At 48.5% G+C, this 21,668-nt stretch overlaps 2 protein-coding genes across 5 annotated transcripts; one reads left to right on the plus strand and one right to left on the minus strand.

Annotated features, from left to right (window-relative positions):
• Positions 1–187: 187 nt before the first annotated feature.
• On the plus strand, positions 188–12,365 carry Tnfaip1 (TNF alpha induced protein 1). Of its 4 annotated transcripts, none has more exons than XM_076871238.1 (7): positions 188–347; positions 4,951–5,269; positions 5,891–6,060; positions 6,685–6,774; positions 6,851–6,903; positions 7,767–7,962; positions 9,702–12,365. In XM_076871238.1, exons 2-7 carry the CDS (start codon positions 5,065–5,067, stop codon positions 9,936–9,938), a joined length of 951 nt encoding a protein of 316 aa, XP_076727353.1. In that variant the 5' UTR covers positions 188–347; positions 4,951–5,064; the 3' UTR covers positions 9,939–12,365. The 4 variants fall into 4 exon arrangements, with proteins under 4 accessions (XP_076727353.1, XP_076727356.1, XP_076727354.1 ...); XM_076871241.1 differs by having other exon boundaries at positions 4,951–5,098; XM_076871239.1 differs by having other exon boundaries at positions 188–323.
• Positions 12,366–12,543: 178 nt separating this feature from the next.
• Positions 12,544–21,547, minus strand: Poldip2 (DNA polymerase delta interacting protein 2). The gene is made up of 11 exons (XM_076871237.1): positions 21,319–21,547; positions 19,860–19,941; positions 18,501–18,598; positions 17,786–17,882; positions 17,540–17,615; positions 17,215–17,322; positions 16,645–16,781; positions 15,806–15,832; positions 15,485–15,610; positions 14,408–14,487; positions 12,544–13,608 (listed from the first exon to the last, which is right to left on the minus strand). Exons 1-11 carry the CDS (start codon positions 21,477–21,479, stop codon positions 13,494–13,496), a joined length of 1,107 nt encoding a protein of 368 aa, XP_076727352.1. The 5' UTR covers positions 21,480–21,547; the 3' UTR covers positions 12,544–13,493.
• Positions 21,548–21,668: the final 121 nt, after the last annotated feature.

A 21,668-nucleotide genomic window follows, 5' to 3' on the forward strand; every position in this document is an offset into this window, starting at 1 on the left:
GAGCCTACTGGGAAATACTGCCTACACAACCCAGAAGCCTTTGCGCCAGGGAGATCGCCGGAAGTAGCTGCGCTCTCACGGCGAGGGCGGGGTGTACGGAAAACTCGCAGAATTCTGACTCCGCCCCTGATCGGGGGCAGTGCATGCCGGGCCTTGTAGTCTCAGTTTCCCAGATAGGCAGGGATGGGCCGCTGCACCGGGAGGAGTCTGCTGGAGCAGGATGTGAGCTCACACCCCGGGATTGCTGTTGGGCAGGCTACAAGCTAGGGGCGGCAAGGAGTCGGTTGCCATTCAGCTGAGAGGAAGAAGCGCCCCCGGGGACGGTGAGAGCCTGGCCTGCCGATGCGGTAGGGGAAGGGAAGGGGAGGACTGGCCCCCAGACGGGTCAGGGGAAAAAGGGTTGGGACGGCTTAGGGGAGATGGAGAGTTCAAATCCTCCGCTGGGTGGTGGGTGTCTCAGTTTCTGTGTAGAAAGGCAGGGTGCGGGCTGGAGGAGAGCCTGCACTAGCTACAAGAAAGACTGGGCGTCGCTAATTTTTTCCCAGACTCTCTGGGTGAAGCGGCCACTTCACACCTGGAATTTCTGCTTTATCCGCCCTCTCTTGCCAAGCTCGGCTTCCCCTCCCCCGCCGTCCGCCGCGTGTGCCTTCTTCCTTTAGGACCCCATCTTCTTCCACCGCCGCGGTGATTTGTCCTTTGTTCTGCTTGGGTTCCCTTTAGCTTTGCTGAGTGAGACACGGATCCGCCCCTAACCCCAGGCATCCCCAAATATCCACAAACAAGTCCGGAAGGAAGAGCACTGAGGCTTTCAGTGGAAACTTCAATCTCACCGGAATTACTTTCTAGGGCGTCACCTGCCACAGGATTCCTGGCACCCATTGGTCTGGGTGGAATCTAGCATGACGTCATCCAGGGGCTTAAAGCAACTGCTTTGTAGGAAAAGAATAGATTAGCTCTGGATTTGACTTCCTCTCTTGGCAAGCTCAGCCATTGAGTTCCTTTGATTTGGCAGAAGTCCATGTGTGTGTGCTTTCCTCGATACTGGGGATATTGGGACTGGACACAAAATACATGAACCTAATAAAACCTTTAATTTTTCTTTCTTTCTTTTTTTTTTTTTTTTTTTGCGGGGGGTGGGCGGGTGTGCTGGGGATTGAACTCAGGGTCACTTGACCACTGAGTGACCGCCCCATCCCTGTTTTGTATTTTATTTAGAGACAGGGTCTCACAGAGTTACTTAGCGCCTCGCTTTTGCTGAGGCTGGCTTGAACTCGAGAATCTCCTGCCTCAGCCTCCTGAGCTGCTGGGATTACAGGCCTCCCACACCGCGCTTTCCTGGCTAGCTAAAACCTTTTAAAGGGTGGAAGATAAAGTGATTTCATGCCATTCCAGTGTTACTTACTTATTAGACAGCATCCTAGGGTTCATCTCATCCATACCCCATCCCTGAGGCAAACCACCAAAGGAATTCACTACTTCCGGCAACACCCACTCTGGCCCTTCCCTGAACATTCTTCCCACAGACCTATCTAAATCTTTTCAGGGTTAATTTCAGTCTAACAAGCTGACATATATTGAATACTTAAAATGTGCATGGCACTTTTCAGGAAGCAGAACAGTTAACAGAACTTAGAAAAACCAGTACCATGCTTCTAGTTGCATTTATGAGAGATGATGAGCAGCCAGGTGCGGTGGCTCACACGTGTAATCCCAGCAACTTGGGACACTGAGGCAGGAGGATTGCAAATTGGAGGTCAGCCTCAGCAACTTAGTGAGACCCTGTCTCAAAATCAGAAATAAAAAGGGATGGAGATGTAGCTCAGTGGTAGAGTTGCCATTCTCCAAATAAGGAAAGAATGGAAGGAGAGAGGACAGTAATTAATATAAAACCCAAACTCTTTACTGTTATTTACCACCTTAGGTGCCTTCCCAGGCGTTCATCGAATCAACTTCCCCTGTTTTCTGTGTACCAGCTACCATATCCTTATTTCTGTTCCTAAAACTCAATTCCAACAGGAACTTTGCACTTACTCATCCAACTGTCTAAAGTGCTCTTCTCAGACCTTAGCAGAAATGTTATCTTGTCAGGTGCCTCTGTCTAAATTAGTGTCTTCCTTGGTCACTCTCTTATCACTGTTTTATTCTCATCTCCTGAAGTTGTCTGTTTTCGTGTTTATAATCTGTCTTCTCCCACTTAAATGTAAGCTCCATGAGGACATGACTCTTCTGTATTTGCTTTCTGTTCCCAGTGCCTGGCACATAGCAGAAGCACAGTAAATGCTAACTCAAAACATTTATGTATTTATTTATTAATTTTTTTTTTTTTTTAGAGAGAGAGAGAGAGAGAATTTTTTAATATTTATTTTTTAGTTTTCAGCGGACACATCTTTTGTTTGTATGTGGTGCTGAGGATCAAACCCGGGCCGCATGCATGCCAGGCGAGCGCGCTACCACTTGAGCCACATCCCCAGCCCAAAAACATTTTTTTAAAAAAAAAATTCTTGCTAACAGTTCTTTGACCTTTTTGAAGGCAAGACAATATATTTGCATAGTTCCTGCCTGAGTCAGCTTTCCACTGCTGGAACAAAATATACATATGAGAAAAACAACTTCAAGGAGGAAAGATTTATTTAGACTCAGAGTTTCAGAGGTTTCAGTCCATTATTGGTGAGCTCCGTTGCTTTGGACCTGAGGTGAGGCAGAACATGTGGTGGAAGAAGGTGGCAGAGAAAAGCTGCTCATCCATGGCAGATGGAAGCAGAGAGAGTGAGAGAGCAGGAAGTAGGGGCTGGGGAAGAGAGAGACTCTTCCAAGGAACACCCCCAGTGACTTATTTCCTCTTACTGGCCCCCCGCCTACAGTTTCCACCACATCCCAATAATGCTATCCAATATGAATCCCTGATGGATTGATAGATTGTTGAAGTGGAAAGTCATGATCTGATCAGTCCCCCAAATCCCCACCTCTGAATGTTGCTGCACTGGGGACCAAGCCTTCAACACATGAGTCTTTAGGGGACACTTCATATCCAAAACAAAAATTTCCTACTGTTTAACATAGTAAGCACTCAATATTTATATTGCTGAATGGATTAAATGAGCTAAAAATAGATATGAAAATATTAGCATAGACTAGTATCTGGTACATAGTAAATATTCAATGAATGCTAGCTATTGTATTTTTTCTTCAGTGAATGGGTTATATTGATTCTTTAGATAGCCAAAACATAATACCCTTGCACCTCTGTTGGTTCCAAGACCTCTGCAGACACTGAAATCCAGGGATTCTCCAGTCCCCTTATATAACTGGTATATTACTTGCATATAATTGATGATCATCATCCTGTATACTTTAAACCTCTATATTGGTTATCATACTTTTAGAATATTGTTTTAGTCAGTTTTTCATCACTACAACCAAAATACCCAACAAAAACAACTTAGGGGAGGAAAAATTTATTGGGACTTTTTGGAAGTCCCAAAGGTTTTGGAAGTCTCAGTTAAAGATGGCCAACTCCATGGCTCTGGGCCCAAGAGGAGAGCACATCATGGGGGAAGGGCCCAGTGCTGCTCAGCTCACAGCAACGTTAAAAAGAGAGAGAGAGAGAAAGAGAGGGATAGGGGAGGGGCCAGGGACAAATGTTCCCTTCCAGGGCACAATCCCAGTGATCCACCTCCTCCAGCCACACCCCATTGTTACAGCTCTCACAATCTAATCATTTTACCTTTAACATTCCTCATTTACTCAGGAACTTTGGGGGGATACCTCATATCCAAACCATAACAGTGTGAATGCCATGTAAGTTGTTGTTATACTGTATCAGGAACTAATGACAAGAACAAAGTCTACATGTGTCTGTACAAGTGCTACTATTTTTTTCATGTATTTTCAATCCACTGTTAATTGAATCCATGGATTCAGATGGGTTAGAGTACATATCACAAAAAAAGGGGGGAAAGAGAATGTAAATTATGAGGGTGACCTGGCTTTCCTTACTCCTTGGTTCTGTCAGCTCCAGTTAGTATTCTTTGTGTGTGTGTGTGTGTGTGTGTCTGTGTCTGTGTGTAAATGGTATCAAACCCAGGGCCTTGTGCATGCAAGGCAAGTACTCTACCAACTGAGGTATATCCCCAGCCCTCCAGTTAGTATTCTAATCCCCACATTACTCAAAAATTTTTAATTTATCATCTGATCTTTTCTGATACTTTCTCCTCATTCTTCTTTGGAGCAAAGAGAAGAAAAGATAAAACTGGGTTCCTTCTCAGGAAAAAGAAGCAAAAGTAGCTATCCTGTAGTTGTTCTGCCTTGGAAAATAGCAACGATTTCAGGAACTTGGGTCAAGTCTGGTGCCAAGAAAGGGGAAGGCCAGAAGCCCAGCGGGAGCCCAGGTAACCCTTGCTAAAAACATTGGCTTGCTGCTCCAGACTGGCCCACTCCATCCTCTCCTGAGGACAGGCTACTCCTGCCAGGGCTAAAGGAAACCCTGGCTCTGGAATCTTGAGAAAGGAAGTGTATCCTGTTCCTTTGGCTCCTGGGAAACTCCTAGACTGGCTGGATTCCTAGTAGGTTGGGCTGAAAGTCTGGTATCACAGGAAGTTTATAAAGAAAAATCTGGAAACTCACTGGTAGATCCCCAGAACGATCTCTTCCTCAGAGCCTCTGTGTCTAGTTCCAAGGCTTTGCTTGTCTTACCACCCAGAGCTGAGTTGAGTCTCAGAGGCTGGTGAGGTGAGCAGGATAGGGGTCTGGGAGACTACTCCCAACCTGGCTTCCAGTACAATGAGGAACAGCAGGAAAGTCTTTCCTACTATTGCCTAGGGATGGAGCTTCGCTGGGAATGCCTGGCTTACCAAGGAGGGAATGGCATTGTCAGTGTTCCTTCTGTTAGCCCTCCCTCATTGGAGGACTCTTCTGTTGACTTTCATCTTCTCTCCCATCTCCTGCTCACAGCACTAAGAGTATGAGGCTCTGGCCTCCCCAGGACACTCCCTTGTGAACACTTCCACCACGGCGGAGCCTTCCAAGCCTACCTCCTGCCGTGTGGTGATCTACCTGCAGCGGGAGATGTCGGGGGACACATGTCTATGCCCAGCCTCAGGTGCCAAGCCCAAGCTAAGTGGCTTCAAGGGAGGAGGGCTGGGCAACAAGTACGTGCAGCTCAATGTAGGCGGCTCCCTGTACTACACCACGGTGCGGGCCCTCACCCGGCATGACACCATGCTCAAGGCCATGTTCAGTGGGCGCATGGAGGTGCTGACCGACAAAGAAGGTGAGGCATCAGGGCTGTCTGTGTGGGTAGGGAAGCAAGGGGGAGTCCTGAGAAACTGCTTCAGAGCAGGTCTTACACCTGGTAGATTAGAATCCGGATTCCCATTTTCTCTCACTTGGAATAGGACTTCTTCATCTGGAGTTCTTAGGAGAACCACAGAATTCCCTGAAATGGTACATAGAATATTGTGTATTTATGCATTTTCCAGGGAGAAGATCCATACTTTAAAATATTTAAATAGTACTAGATTCTTTTAAGAGCTGTTACTGTACAGCCTGGGCTGTGGGCAGAAAGTGAGCAAGGGCTGGTGAGTTCTTTGTGGCCATGGTGGCCTGAGTGCTCCTGAGCTTAGACTTCAGTGAGCCTCCACAGAGCCTGGCAGGCCTCTGTGTCCCATGGTGTGTGCCAGTCCTTGGGTTCAGGTAGGAAGGGTAAAGATCAGCCATGGGCCTGAGAGCTAGAGTGTCCATTCCCACTTCTCTCTTCCTAGGCCCTGGGCTCTGTGCTCATGTAGGTCCTTTCCTTGCTACCTGCCACCTGGCTCAACATGTGATCTTTGCCTGCTTCTGAGGTTACCAGGAGACAAACAGTAATCCTGTGGGGCCCATTCTGAATCCCTAGGCTGGATCCTCATAGACCGATGTGGAAAGCACTTTGGCACCATTTTGAATTACCTCCGAGATGACACTATTACCCTCCCTCAAAACCGGCAAGAAATCAAAGAATTGATGGCTGAAGCAAAATATTACCTCATTCAGGGCCTGGTGAACATGTGCCAGACTGCCCTGCAGGTAAGTTTGGGGGTAACCTAATGAAGGTGGAATTTACCACTCCTCTAGAGACTTTAAGTGCCAGGCTTTCTGTATGGAAGATGAGGTCAATGATTCCAAACCTAGTTAGAAGTCAGGCACAGTGGTACACACCTGTAATTCCAGTGACTCGGGAGGCTGAGGCAGGAGGATCGCAAGTTCAAAGCCATCCTGAGCAATTTAGTGAGGCCCTAAACAACTTAGCAAGACCCTGTCTTTAAAAAAAAAAAAAAAAAAAAAAAGGTGGAGGGATGTGGCTCAGTGTTAAAGTGCCTCTGGGTTTAATTCCTAGTAACTAACTAACAAACCCATTTAGAACAGTGAAATGCTGTACAGGCCCAGCAACCTGGCAGCCAGGTTTTCAAGCTCAGCAGTGAGACTCTGCTTCTAGTCCATGTGCTTAGGTATGTGGACTCCAGGTTTTCTGGAAATGGGGGTCTGCTTGCCAGCTGTCAGGATCTCTTGCCAGGGACCTCATGATCTCTATCTGATGCCTCCTTGCTAAGCAGAGGGTAGCCATGGCGGAGGGGCTACAGGGGTACCTAGCTAAGCCTGGCAAGCAAAGAACCCAAGGAAGGCTCTCTGTTCTGTGCATGTGTCTCCCAGGACAAGAAGGACTCCTACCAGCCTGTGTGCAACATCCCCATCATCACATCCCTGAGGGAGGAGGACAGGCTCATCGAATCCTCCACCAAGGTACCGGGAGCTCAGAGGGCTGTGGCCAGGGAATGCCATGCCCCCAGCCTGGCCCTCACTCTCTCCTCCCTCACAGCCCGTGGTGAAGCTGCTGTACAATAGAAGCAACAATAAGTATTCCTACACCAGGTAGGTGGGCATGTCTGCAGGGGGACTTGAGAAGGGCTTCAGAGGCAGCTGAAAGGGCACAGCCAGAGCAGACACAGGGCAGCAGACCTGGGGACAGCCTCCTGCTCTCCTGGAGTGGATAACTTGGATCTGGGGTTATTTCTTTTTTTTTTCTTGAGGTGCTAGATTTGGAACACAGAGTCTTGGGCATGCTAGGCAAATGCTCCACCACTGAGTTACACCAGGGGAAGGGAAATCAGGGTAGAGACATTTAGAACTTGGCACAGGACCTTGTTGGGATATAGAGGAAACAGGAAACACGCCCTTAACATGTATCATGTCAAGAGCATGCCCAGTGTTTTCATCAACATTGTCCCACCAGGCAGGGGGCTGCTAGGAAGCCAGCAGGCTGGGAATCCTCCTAAGCCTCCTGCAGCCTTTGTGTTTCCCACTGGACAACTTCCCCGTTGCCTCCAGGGTCCTTGAAACAGGCCACAGTTAATCATACCCAGATGGTTGCGGGCTCAGAGTCCCAGACTCTCCCTGTGCTTCCCTGTAGACAGGCACATTGCCAGCCCCACAGCAAGGGAAGGAACGCCCCCTGCTGGAGTAGCAGCGGGACTTTGTCTCTTTGAGCTTAGGGAGAAGAGATCCCCCTTTCCTTAGTCTCTGCTATAACTTAAAACCAACTCAATCCCTTTTCCTCACAGGCCCCCAAACCCAGAGGTTGCCCCATGACTGTCTTCCTGTGCCCCTGGCATCTTGACTTGTCTTCATTTCAGCATGGCAGGCAGGGAGGGGAGGGGAGGGCCCAGCTCGCCCTAACAGCTCCTCTGGTGCCAGAACCTCATTCCCAGGCCTGCCGGCCCTCATGGGTTTTTCAGCAACTCCGATGACCACCTACTGAAAAACATAGAGCTCTTTGACAAGCTGTCCTTGCGCTTCAATGGCCGCGTGCTCTTCATCAAGGATGTCATCGGTGACGAGATCTGCTGCTGGTCCTTCTATGGCCAGGGTCGTAAGCTGGCAGAGGTGTGCTGCACCTCCATCGTGTATGCCACAGAGAAGAAGCAGACCAAGGTATGGGGCCTTCCTCTGCACAAGGCAGAACACACAGCAAGCAGCTGGGGCAGTGCTGCCCCCAGATGAGGCTTTCCCACAAAGCTCTGTGTTTGGCTTTCTTTCCCAAACATGCTGTGATACTGCTGGCTAGGACAAAGCCAGAACAAGGGATTCGGGAATGGATGGAAACCATCTGCTTCTGGTAGCTAAGGGACAGGAGGCATTGGCCAACAGGGAACTGTGTGATACAATGGGAAGGACCAGGTATTTGAAGTTGGCCCAATTCGGATTTAAATTCTGGTTCCACCACATACCAGCTGATTTTCTGGATAAGCCATTTAACCATTTGGGCCCATTTCCTCAATTGCAAACACAGGAATGAGAGTGCGAGATTACTAGAGATCTGAAAATGACAGTTCTTCAGAAATCAGCATGATGCAGTGGATATGACTTCAGTTTTCAAGAACACTGATAGGATCTCTCTAGCCCTGGCTAGTAAGGAGTTCCTGGTCAGTCAACTTAACCTCTATAGTAACACCACAGTGCTGGACATGCCTGAGGCATTAGACAGGTGATAGTTTACACAAACTCAGCTAACCCCTTTTTCTCAGGATGTAAGCAGAAGGTATCTTCCCCGGAAAATAACAAGGGTCAGTCCCAGAGATGGCAGAGCTTTTCTAGGGCGGAACAGTAGTTCATTTGGGGAAGTCATTTAGGTACGAAGGGCTTAAGCCCAGATAGCACCTTCTCGGTTACCAGGTTGCTAAAGTGCCTCCAGCTAAGTGTTTCGCCAGGGTCAAAGAGCAGCTTATAGGAAGTGGCCCTGCTTCCTCATGACATGGGACAGTGAGTGTGGGGCTCTCAGCCATGTCCATGAAGGGAAGACTTGGGGAGCTGAGTTGCAACCATAACACCTGTTACCTGCCTGTGTTTTTTCTTGGGGGGGGGGGAGGTGCAGGGATTGAACCCAGAGGCATTTAACCACTAAGCCACATCCCCAGTCCTTTTTATTTTTTATTTTCAGACAGGGTCTGGTTAAGTTGCTTAGGGCCTTGCTAAGTTGCTGAGCTGGCTTTGAACTTGAAATCCTCCTGCCTTATCCCACTGAGCTATTGGGATTACAAACATGTGCCACCAAGCTTAGTTTCCCGTGTTCTTTTGTCCATGAACTTCTCTGACCCCTCACACCACACCTACAAGACAGGCCAGGCTTCTGCCATTCTTTGCATTGAGAGATAAGGGTACAGAGCTTAACATGACATGGCAAGTTTGCTGGAATTCTGCCATACCTTCTCTTTCCTCCATACTGATCCTGGGGATGGGCATGTTGGGTCAGGCAAAAACAAAAAGCAGTAAGACTGCTCATCAGAGCAGATGATATATACATAGGCAGACAGATAAACTGTGTGTCAACCTCTCTGCTAAGCAGTTTACATATTTCTTGTGTTGTTAATAATAACTCTGGGAGGGAAATATTAACCATCACTTTACACAAATGGAAACTGCAGCCTGGAAAGCTTAGACCCAAGGCCTCACAACTAGTAAGTGATGGAGCTGTTGGTATCTAGGCCACGGGTGCATACTAGTCCATCAGTCTCGGATTGGGGTGGGACAGGTTCAGGATGGTCTTCTGTTATGTCCACAGAGCATGTCTCCTGACATTTAGGAGGCCTCATGAAGCAGCACAGGGCCTAGAGCCCTGACAGGCTGTACATCCTGAGACAAAATCTGAATCAGTCTTGACTACCTCGCCCCAGGTGGAATTTCCAGAGGCCCGAATCTATGAGGAGACACTCAATGTCCTACTCTACGAGACCCCCCGCGTCCCTGACAACTCCTTATTGGAGGCCACAAGCCGGAGCCGCAGCCAGGCTTCCCCCAGTGAAGATGAGGAAGCCTATGAACTGCGGGATCGTGTGCGCCGCATCCATGTCAAGCGCTATAGCACCTACGATGACCGGCAGCTCGGCCACCAATCTGCCCATCGTGACTGATAAGACCTTCAAGGAGATGGGGCACAGGAGGCCCTGTCTCCTGCCCTCTGCAGCCCCACACCGCAACTTCCTGGTTGTCTGCTCCAGCACTCAGAAACATGACAAGCCCTTCCTGTGAAATCAAGGGCCTGGGCTGGGAAGGGCCCGTTCCCTGGCCCTGACTGTTGAGCACTACTAGATCCATCTCCCTTCCTGTCCAGCAGGGAGCTACTTCTGTTGTGGGGTGAGCTGACCAGCCTCCCTCCTCCTGCTAAGCACATTCCCCTCTGGGCCCTATGCTGAGTGCCCTTCCTCAGCGGAGCCCCACAGGAATGGCTTCATTCTGGGGGAAAGGCTGCTTCTGGTGCTGTGGAGGCCCAGTCTTTATCACAGGTGGGGCTTCTTTTTCCCTAAGGTGTTGAAGCACAGGTTTGATGAGCTTGATTTTTAAAAAATAATCTAGGAAATGAATAGTTTTATATAATGAGGGACTAGGCATTTGTTACTAGGCAGGGCGCCAGAATCCTGCATAAGGTAGACCCCTCAGCCCTTCTTGGTGCTTTTGGGATCTGTCTTTATTGCACTTTGTACTGTTATTCAGGAGACTAGCCTGCCCTGACCCACACCTTTTCCTGACCCTAATTCCCTTTTCCTGCAGAATCATTCTGAGAAAGAGGATAAAGAGAAAGCAATAAAAACAAAACTGACCAGTTTTGGCTTTATCAGCCTGGCCAGGCAGCCCAGTACACCAAGGAAGACAGGCTTTGTAAGACGAGACCGTGGTCTCACAGCATGGTGCCTAAAGAGACATCTCACCCCCACGTCCTGGGGTCATGTCACTGATTCCTGGGATGTAATAGTGCTATTCTCTTTGATTCTTATCCTTGAGTGCCCTTAGTTCCAAGGCACATTGACTCCACATACTATAAAGGCTAACACTGTCAATAGTGGCTAGGAGCTACCCTGGGCCATAAACACAAGCAGCACCTGGAAGGCTATAAAGCCCATGGGCGTTGTACAGTGCTGGTCAACATGCCCATTAGCTGAGGACAGTGGACTCAGCCCTGCACATTCAACAGGCCCTGTGGCCCACCCCAATCTGCATGCTGTTGGTTTTTGTCCTGGATGGGATGGTGGTTCTGCCCAGTGGTGAGTCTCTGAACACAGAGCTATAGGAAAAACCTAAATCCCTAGAAGGTCTTCATTCCTTCTTGGCATGGAAATGCCACGTATCAGCCAGGATATGAGTTCTTATGACTTTGGTTTTTCATCCCGTGTGTGTTTGGCTTGTCCCTCGGGAGGCTGCTCATCTGAATTCTTTGCTGAGGAATGCCCTCAGGGAGGGAGGAGTCTACCAGCCTAACAAAGGAGAAGGAGCACAGGCTGTCGGGTTTATCCCTCTTTGACTACTCAAGCAGCTGCTCACAGCTGACCCCATAGAGCTTATGGGCAATTGCCAGGCCCAGGGTTGGCCACTCACAAGGACCTGGAATGACATGATGGAACAGGGGAAATGTGACTTATTAAGCAGGCATTTTATGTTAGTCAGTCTTGAATGTAAAATTAGCTGAAGACTCTCAAGTCAGGTACTTGGTGATCAGCTACTAGGTCTTCCAGCCTTCACTGCAGTTAAGATGACAATCCATTTCTTTGGGCAAATTTAGGCTTCAGGGGCTGGGGATATGGCTCAGTGGTAGAGCATTTGCCTGGCATGCTTGAGGCCCTAGGTTCGATCCCCAGCACCAACAAAAACCAAAAAAAATTCAGGCTTCAGCTGTGTGGCTTTCTTAAGGAGATGGAATGCTTCAGCCTAGAGCCACTGGCCTGTTTTCTCAGCTGCACTCTTAAAGCCCTTTAATACTCAGATTCTCAGCTCCCCACTGAGGCATGATCACACTTGTCCTTTGATCTCCACATTCCCCTTAGCTTCTACTTAGTGCTCTGATATTTCAGATCCTGGGCTGTCTCAGTGACCCCTCTTTTTGGTTCTGAGGAAGCACTATAGTCTAGGGCTGGGCATTTATCTTCTGACTGAAATATCTTCTCGGTCTTACAGAAAACACTGACATAATTTGTTGAAATGATCTCTGCTTCTTTAATCAGACTTTGTGGCTTAAGGGTTTGGGGAATTTCCCAGCCCCGTTCAGAAAGCAGCTCTTGGCAGTGTTGAATTTTTCAACTCTAACCAGGTGGGTGGGGAGGGGTAAGCAAAAACTGTGGGATGAAGGTCAAACCTTGTTGGTTTCTGAGAAAACTGGAAGCTTACTGTTAACAATGCAGACCAGTAATGGGGTTTTGAATCTGGTATGTGACCATAGCCTACCTGAAGGATGGCACAGATCCTGGCATGAGAAATTTTTTCCTGTATCACATAACTGCGATCCTTTTTTGCTCAGTCTAAGTGATGGAAATAAACACTAATTTCTAATAAAATTGTGTTACACTGAAGTGGTAGAGAGTCTTGTTTTACAGTGAGGAGAGCTCGGCAGGCTTGCAGCTGTGGGCTTGGTTCCTGTGTTTCTCTATTCGCCATCTGACCTTGAGTTCTAGCTAGGTCATAAAACAGAGGACTCCAAGGCCCTACAACCCAGGCTCCCTCTGGTGGAGGATTAAGAAAAACAGTAACAAGGGCTGCAACCGAGATTTAATAATTATTCAAGAATGAAATGACCTCTAACAATCACTGCAATGGTGGAGAAAAAAGAATCCCAAGAATTGGGGCAAAATAATCCCAATTCATCTATGGCTCTTGGAGATCTGAGAGAAGCTCAGGAAGTAGCTTGGCTCAATCAGTGTCCATACCTTAAGCTGCTCCTTGGCCAAATTCTTGCCCCTGTGGTCTGGATGCTTGACAGATCCATCTTTGCAGTTGGCAAGCTCACTGCTGCAGGAAGCTTGACTGGCTTGCCTCGCTCCTCTCCCAGGCCCTGCGAGGCCAGGTACATGGGTGGTAGGTTAGTGCCAAGATCCAGACCACTGTGGCCCTGGAATTGGCCTCTTCCTCTGCACTTGGCAAAGAATAAGTAAAAGTCCAGTCCGGTGCCTATCCACTGGCTGAGAGGCATAGTGCCCCTGGGAGACATCCAGCCGGTCTCAGAAGGAAAAGAAACCTTAGCAGTAGAGGCAGTTCTCTAGACATGACCTTGCATGGAAAGCAATCCAGGGCCCCACTGGGTCAGAAAGGGAACCTGAAAAGACCCTGAGGGCAGAAATGGCAAGGATGGCCAAGCATATATTGGTTTATTAACCAAACCTCATATTCCATACAACTTGAGTGACAGGCTAAGAAACTCCTCCACCTCTGTGGCAGCTGAACACAGTTCCCTGTGGCAACATTTACTGGACACAGTGTAGGCAGGGCTTATGAGGAGGCCAGCCTTGGAAGAGTTCCATGTGGGTCTTCCAAAGAAAACAGTTACAAACCCCCCCACCAGCAAAGAACCCCACAATCAAATGTTGCAAAGGATTAAATGACCCAGTGTGGCCCTTAATGGGGAGAGAAAAGAGTTCTGCAGCAATTGTGGGTTGAGACCTGTTCTGAGGGGCCAAGCCTAGGTATTCAGGGCCTTAGCTGGTCTACCAGTGAAGGCCTGAGGGTGGTGTCTTCTCATCTTTATTGCTTTCCAAAGAGAACGGTGGGATCCGGACATCAAAGTGGGAGCCATCAGGTCTCTCGAAGCGGAACGTGCCCCTGAGGATCAGAAAAAAGCTGATTTAGAGGGAGTCAGGTCAGAAGCCCTTCTATGGAGCTGGATGGCCCCATGCCCTCATCTCCTAAGCCACAGTGTGGTGAGGCAGGCTTGAACTCTCTTTTATCTTAGCTCATGACAAGATGATTGGTCCAGGGCTGGGGTTGTAGCTCAGTGATAGAGCATTTGCCTAGTATGTGTGAGGCACTGGGTTTGATACTTAGCACCACATAAAAATAAATAAATAAAATAAAGAGTTTTGTATCCATCTACAAATTAAAAAAAAAAAAAAAAGGACTGGTCCGGAGACCTAAGAGCCCCGCTTGGCTCCAAATGAAAAGAAACAAGACTGGAATGATGGCTTGTGCCTGTAATCCAAACCACTTGTGAGGCTGAGGAAAGGAGGATCACTTGAAAGTTTAAGATGAGCCTGAATAATATAGAAAGACCCCATCTCAAAAAAATAAAGAAAAACACAGTTGTGCAGATTCCATCCCTTCAGTACATTACATACATACTATATGAGCTGTCCAGCTGCATTTTCAGGTAAAGACGTGAAACACGAGTTAAAACAGCCAACTACATGAGCAACACAGTGCAGCATCAGATCCCTGGGCCCAAGTCCTCAGCCCACAGCACAGGGAACTTGAGAAACAGGCACTCATAAACACCAGAGTGTTCGCACACAACCTGGCTTGGCCCAGAGCTGGCCATAATTTTGAGCTTGCTGTGAGCTCTCACTCTTTAGACCTGTAGCAGCGTCTGTGGAGTCCAATGGTTTGTGCCCCATTACACACTCACCACATGTGCCCACTAGAAGCTTGCAGGGAGACATGACTGCTATATTGGAACGCGGGCTGCTCCTTAGATAATACAGGTTCCTGTGAGAATACAGACAAAAGTGGTCAGGCCAGGTACCAGGGACACATTCCCTGAACCAAAGGGCCACATACTGACTGCCAGTTCATCAAGACTAAATGCCCCCAACCTAAGACACTACCAGAGCAGGCACTGCCACAGTGACTACTTAGCAGTGCCCTAGGGGGCCTTTTATTCTGACTCTGGGAAAGATAATCTCAGACTAAGGTACCAGGAAAAGATTCTGAGCATAAGACCCACTCCGAAAGCATCCCTTCCAGTGTCCATTCATGAGAATTAAGTGTCAGGCACCAGAGTCTGTATTCTGCAAACCTCTGCTGCTTAACTTCCAGTGATCATACAGTTTTAAGTGTGATCTCTATTTTAGCAATAATAAGCTGAGATTTTGCTTACATAATTTACTGAAAGTTTGCAGTGAGTACTCAGCTGGAATTTGGAGCCAACTATCTAATTCCAAGTCCTGTTCTTAATCACTTTTCCACCTTGCTTCCCCAATCCCCTCCTGACATGAATAAATACTTTGGATGTTGGCCTTGACATTAGTACTACTTATGACTTTATTTCTCAAGAAACAGGGTGGGGTAGGCAGGGATTGTAAAATCAAATCTCTTCAAGGACCAGCAGAGGATGTAGACAAATAAAGAACCAGAGACAACACAACCATGAATGATGGGAGTATGCATGCCCCACCCAACTAGACACAATTAAATTTAGGCTTTAAAAAGGCATTATGATGCTCAAAAAGTGCATAAGCTTTGACTTCAGACTCGTTTGGATTTAAGTCCCAGCCCTAGTGATGGGACTGTAGACTTGTTATTTAGCTTCTCAGTCTCACTCTCTTCATCTGTGAAATAGGTTACAGGATAACCCACTTTACAGGGTTGTTGTTAGATTTATCACCCCAGGCAACCCAATGTGTTCACACAGCGGGCCTCTGTGAGGAAACCACGTGTGAAGCCCCTGGGGCTTGCTAGGCAGGACCAAGCTAGTAATGCTCACCCTGCCCACCACCCCTCGGCCTCGAACTGTCTCCAAGGTGCCCGAGAGACTGAATATCCTCCAGTGCCGCTCCCGGAGCTGTACCACATCACTGTCCAGGTTCTCCAAACGAATACAATAGCGCCACTGTGGAGGTGTGGGGAGAAAGTTCATGTTTGAGAAAGAACAGACCTTAGGCAAGCCTATCCAGAATTCTGAGAGCAAAAAGAAATAAAGGCTAACAATTGCATTAAACAGGCTCCACCCACACCAGGACACCACCTTCCCATCTGATCCCTGAGCACACCTTCTGAGCTCACCCCACCCCAGGGAGACACTCACCCAGTAGACGTGGGAATTCTGGGCTTCCTGGGGGGAAAAGAAAACACAAAGAATTTAAGTCTCAGAGAATAAGACCAAGTCTCTTTCAATCAACATGTATCCAAAGTAGAATTCCAGAAAGGTTGCAGAGACAGCTCAAGCTGGGAATGAGTGGGATGATGATGACAGTATCAGAACTGTGGCCAACAAGCCCACAGGCAGCCTCCTGTGTATGTATACTCCTACTCATGGCCACTCTCCTTCTTGTCTTGCCAAGATCACCAATAGCTGGATGCCATCAAATCAACTACAAGACTCCCTCCTTTCTCACCACCTTGCTTTCCAGGCCTGGCCTTCGCCACTGCTGCCCAGGACCCTGTCCTCTGTCCTCCCATAACCTCTAATACTGCAATACTTCATATGTTGGACATTGACCTCCCCCATTACCCTAAGCCCTGAAAGGCAGAAACAATCTTCCATTTGTATCCCAAGCCTGACTCAGAGTGAGGCAAGACACAGCTCAATAAACATTTGACAACTGTATAAAGTGTGAAGATTAGCCCACTCTCATTCAGGTAAGCATGTGCACATTCTTAAGGAAGGCTCCCCCTGAGCCCCAGGAAAGGCAAACCCACGTGGAGAACGCTTTCCTGGGACCTACAGGTTACCTACTCTAGGTCTTCATGTCAGCCACCATCAAAAGGCTACTCAACCCCACCCAACACATGAGTACTCTGGAACAGAACCACAGGGACATGTTTTAGATTTTGGCCTTCACCCCCACTCTAGCAGTCAACATTAGGACACACACAGAATCTGGAACCTAGCCCTGTGGGAAGGAACACAGGCTGGGCACATACCCTCATGCCCATGTAAAAAGGGATGACAGTGACACGAATGTTCTCAGTTGTTTCCCGGTGGACATCAGAGAGCTCTAGCCAGGGGTGATTCTTCTCTTGCCAGGCCCGTAGTGTTTCCCGAGCCACAAAAGGGGGTGCTAGGACAAGAGACAATAGATTAGTCCAAGCCAGAGTCCAGGGTGTTGCACCCACTCTCCAACTGCCCTTCCTAGAAATTCCTTCCCAGTGGTGGCATAGGCAAACAGGACAAAGACAAAAGGAGAGCAGCTAGAAGGCACAGACATACTACAAGAATAAACCCTGAGGGGTTGTGATGTCATGGGAGGAGAACTGTACTAGAAGTTAAGAGCCCCGGTTTTCAGACCTCCAGATGCTACTACCAAGCGACCTTGAGTCACTTATGACCTTCAAGCTTGTTTCTATCCCTGGAAGGAGACAGGAGCCACTGACCTCATAGAGTCAAGGGGAAGTTGAAAGGGGTTATGGAAATAAGATTCATGGAATTATTCTTATGATGTCTCCTAGAAGAAAGCACCCTCCTATTCCTATCTCTCTTCTTGAAAAAGATACCTTTTGTCTGATCATACAGAAGAAATCTTTCAAAGAGCTCATGTTGGATGGGAACCTGATCCGTAGAAGTATAGGGGAGGATGTCTTCATGGCTGACATAGTCCAAGCCTGGAACAGAGAGGGAAAGAGTAAGACTCACACAGGAGGAAAGGAGAGGAACACGACTGAGAAGAAACATTTCCTGGCCTTGCCCAGGGAGGACAATGCTGGCCCCATGGCTCCTGGCACCCAAATCCCTCCCAGGAGATTACAGGACAGCAGAACTCTCTCCCTGGGACACACCAGACCCTTTCTCCATGGCACCATTCAGATGCTAACTGCTCACCTGGGATGGCATAAAGGGCCCGGCTGTCATCATGGTTTGCCAAGAAGGTCACAGCTTCTGTCTGAGATCTCTGAGACTAAGGCAAGAAGTGAGTCAGGGGCTTTCTTGGCCACTGTTCAGTTCCAATGTCTTGGAGGCCAGGGCTGATCTAGGCTTTGTCTGATCCCTCTCCCTCTCTCTGTCTCCACTGGGGTACAGGCCTATCCCAAGGAGGGGACCCCAGGCCCACGCATCTTGCTTACTTACTATATGTGGACAGTCACGGGCATCAATCAGCACCTGATAGTAAGTGTGAGTTTTTCCTTTCACCTCCTTAGAACCATGACCGGCAGGGTTCTCTGCTCTGCAGGATGGGAGAAGAAACCCAAGATCACCCTGAGAGAAGGGGAAATGGTGTCTGATCAGATTCCTACCACCTCTTTACCTAAGCAAGCTAGTCCTGAGCTGAAGGAGCTTTAGTACCAGCTAGGCACTGCTCAGCAACAGCCCAGCCTACCTGTTCTCCAGTCAAGACAAACAATGGAGCCTGGAAGGCCCACATATTCACCATCTGTCTTGTTCTCTAAATGTCTCCTGGAAGGGGGCCATGTTGAGAAAATCTAATTGCCACCTCAGTTCAGAGTACCCTACAACTCTCATATCCCAGGGGCTATCTGTGATCATTTAATAGAGCTACTGCTTTTCTTTTTTAATGTACTCTAAAGAAGATGTGAAGAGTACTTACGAAAACTCAAGATAGTGGGAGAGCATTCTGGGGAGGTCCAAAGGGACCCTCTGGCTTAAGCTGTCCTTAGCACTCAACTCTATTGTCTCTGTGAGTATTAGTGCCAGAGAAGTACTCTGGGGCCGTTTCTAGGGTCCTAGAGGATGCTGTCTTCACCCCTGAGGCCCCAATTACGTATGTCTGCCATGAGTCGGGCCTCCTCCTGAGAATACTGTGAGGCAGGAGAGGGAAACTTACTTCTCTGGAGTTGCAGAAGCCACATCCCGGTCATACAGTCTGGCCTGCCAGGGAAACAGGACAACACCTCGGTATCCAAAAACACTATGAAGGAACAGCTGGAAGGAAAGAGAAGTGGCCTCAGTGAGTATGCAGTCCAGCAAGTCCATCCAGGTGGGCTGCACAAAGCAGCACAGGTGGAGGCAACTACAGCACAAGGTCTTGCCACCTCTTCCCTTGATCCTTGAGATCAACTCAGGCCAACTTTGGAAAACTCAACACCCTCTTAACCTGGCTGACTCTTCAGATCTCAGCTTTGGCCTTCAGGAAGCCTTCCTTAATCTACTCATTTAGCAGTATATAGATATCAACCATTTGCACATCATTAATTCCTTCCTAGACCATAGACTCCCCGAAGGCAAGAACCATGTCTACCTTGCTTTCTGACTTAACCCAAATGCACAATGCATAGTCCATTTTAGGCATACTAAAAAACAATTAAATCAACAAAAATCTTCCTTACCTTCATAGGACCTAAATCTATCCCAATAGACCTAGAACAAATCTGATACAGAAAAAGATCCTCACACCCAGAGCTAACCACACTGTAATCACTTTGCTAACAAGACGTTAAAGGTTTCTTTCCTGAAAGCTCCCTCTACTGACTTCTGACTATTCAGTATGCTAGAAGAATTTTCAAGGACTTGACTTTCTCCTCACTATAGCCCAAACAATCCTTCTCCACGCTTACTTGGAAAGAAAATTCACTATTAAGTGCATTGAAATACAGGAACACAGAAACTGTACCTTTTTTTTTTTTTTTTTTGACGGGGGGGGGGGGGTCATGCTGGATTTGAACCCAGGGCCTTGTGGTTGCAAGGCTAGCACTCTACCAACTGAGCAATATCCCCAGCCTCCAGAAACTGCATCTTAAAAAATCTGATTCCCTTGGGCTGGGGATGTGGCTCAAGCGGTAGCACGCTCGCCTGGCATGTGTGCAGCCTGGGTTCGATCCTCAGCACCACATACAAACAAAGATGTTGTATCTGCCAAAAACTAAAAAAATAAATATTAAAAAATTCTCTCTCTCTCTCTCTCTCTCTCTCTCTCTCTCTGTCTCTCTTTAAAAATAAAAAAAAAAAAAAAATCTGATTCTGTTCTGATACCAAACACAAAGGTGGAATGGAGCTGGGGGTGTTGCTCAGCAGTAGAGCACTTGCCTCGCAAGTATAATGCCCTGGGTTTGAGTCCCCAGCACTGCAAAAAAGATAAAAGTGGAATGAGTAGAAAACCTTATCATTCAGGCCTGTGACCAAATCTGACTCCATTCAAAAGCAGAACACTCCAAGAAAATGAAAGCAGACCCATCCCAAAACTTACCTGCCCAGTCTCATATTTTCCATTCTGTTTTGGCACCTCAAACACACCAACTGTCTCCAACACTTTGCCTTCTGGTCGGTTTCTGATCAGGAAGGAAAAGAACAAGCAAATGAAAAGCTAAGAAGGTACCAGTACTTATCCAACAGGAAAAAAAATCACTAGGGTACTGAAGGGCCAGGCCAATGACAGCAGACAAGAGCTGGGAAGTGTGGCCATGTAACAGGTGAGGGCCCTGCCAAGCCACCAAACCACAGAGCTGCTGCCTTTCCTCCTCTGAGGTTCAGCCACAGCTCCTCCTTGATGAAAACCTCTCTAATCTCCCAGTGATAGCTGTGACTTCTCCCAGGTCACTTTCTTCTCTTTTCACCAGCATTCTTCATATCATGCCTTAATACCCTGTTAAATACAGTCCCCTACCCCATGTCTTCCCTAACCCACTTCCTGACTCCCACAGCATTTTAAAGGTCCTTCCCACTTTGCATTTCAGTTATTTGTGTCCATTTCTTATCTCCATTAGAGACTAGGTTTCCAGGAGCAACACTCATGTCTGATCAGCTTGAGCTGCCCCCTCAGAGCCTAGTGTATAAAAGGGACTCAAAATTTTTTTTGTTCTGATAATAATTCCATGTCCATTTCTCCTCTATAGTCCTTACCTTGCCATTAAGAGTTTAATCATTTCTAGATTCTCTAATGTACTCCATGCATTACACCTAGTACTGAAGACTCTCAATTATAGTTTTTGTTCAGACGTCAATTTTCTCAGGAGTCTTCCAATTTGCAAATAACTATCATCTCTCCCCAATATTGGTGTCTAATCTGAACCACTATAAGGTCAGCTCTGTCAGTTTACCTCTCTCGACAGTGTTGCTCTTTCTAGGGGCCCTTCAAGCACTGCTATTCTATTTTGGAGACATGCACTTGAACCACTGCTCCAATCTCATCTGCCTGTCCCAACCTCAGAGGCACTGCTCACATCATCCCCATACTTCAAATCCCCTTCCCCAAATCACATAGAGAAAACGGGTGTACCAAGATCATAGCAAAACCTGGGACCCACAAGGGCCCACACTCAAGCAGACTTGCTTCCCACCTCTAGCATCTTCCTGAGAGGGGCCCAATAGGGCCCGGGAGTTGAAGTCAAAAGCCCTGGGGCTGCATTCAAAGGCTGTCCACTAACAGCAGTGCTGGGAACCTCAGCTGGGGAGGTAGGGTTTGCTCGGAGAGTGTTACTAGTTCCCGCTCAGAGCCAGCCTGCACAGCGAGGGCCCTGGGCCGCGCTCCCTTCTCTGCCCCTGGCACATGTCCCAGACAACCAACGTCGCTCAGTGCTCCAGACCCTGTCAAGTCATACGCCGATCACCCCCAGGCAGCCTAGCCTCCTAGCTCTCTCACGGGCCAGGAACACGATACACGCTCCTCGGTCTCCGGCCCGGACCGACCCCAGTGCTCCGTCCCTCACCGAGACGAGAGATGCCTCCGCGACGTCGTAGTTGCCACTGGCGGGAAGGCCCCCGCTCCACCCGCCGCACAGAGCGGCCTCGACCCTCGGGCCGCGGTGAGAGACCGGGACCACCAGCGGCTGCCCACGGCCAGGGCCCTCCGGGCCACACAACTTGCCATGTCCCGTCCGAGCGCCGGCTCGGCTGCTGACACAGGGCCCGACCCGCGGCGGGGCGGCGTCCCGCCCCCGCCCCACACTGCCCCGCGCCGCGTCCCGCCCCCTTGGCCCTCTGCCTTGCCTAGCTGCCCCCCGGGAGCTCCGAACTACTTCCGGCGAGCGTCAGGCGGAAGCCCGGTTTGGGGTCACCT

The sequence above is a fragment of the Callospermophilus lateralis genome, chromosome 11, assembly GCF_048772815.1.
Source record: "Callospermophilus lateralis isolate mCalLat2 chromosome 11, mCalLat2.hap1, whole genome shotgun sequence".
In the NCBI taxonomy this organism is placed as follows: Eukaryota; Metazoa; Chordata; class Mammalia; order Rodentia; family Sciuridae; genus Callospermophilus; species Callospermophilus lateralis.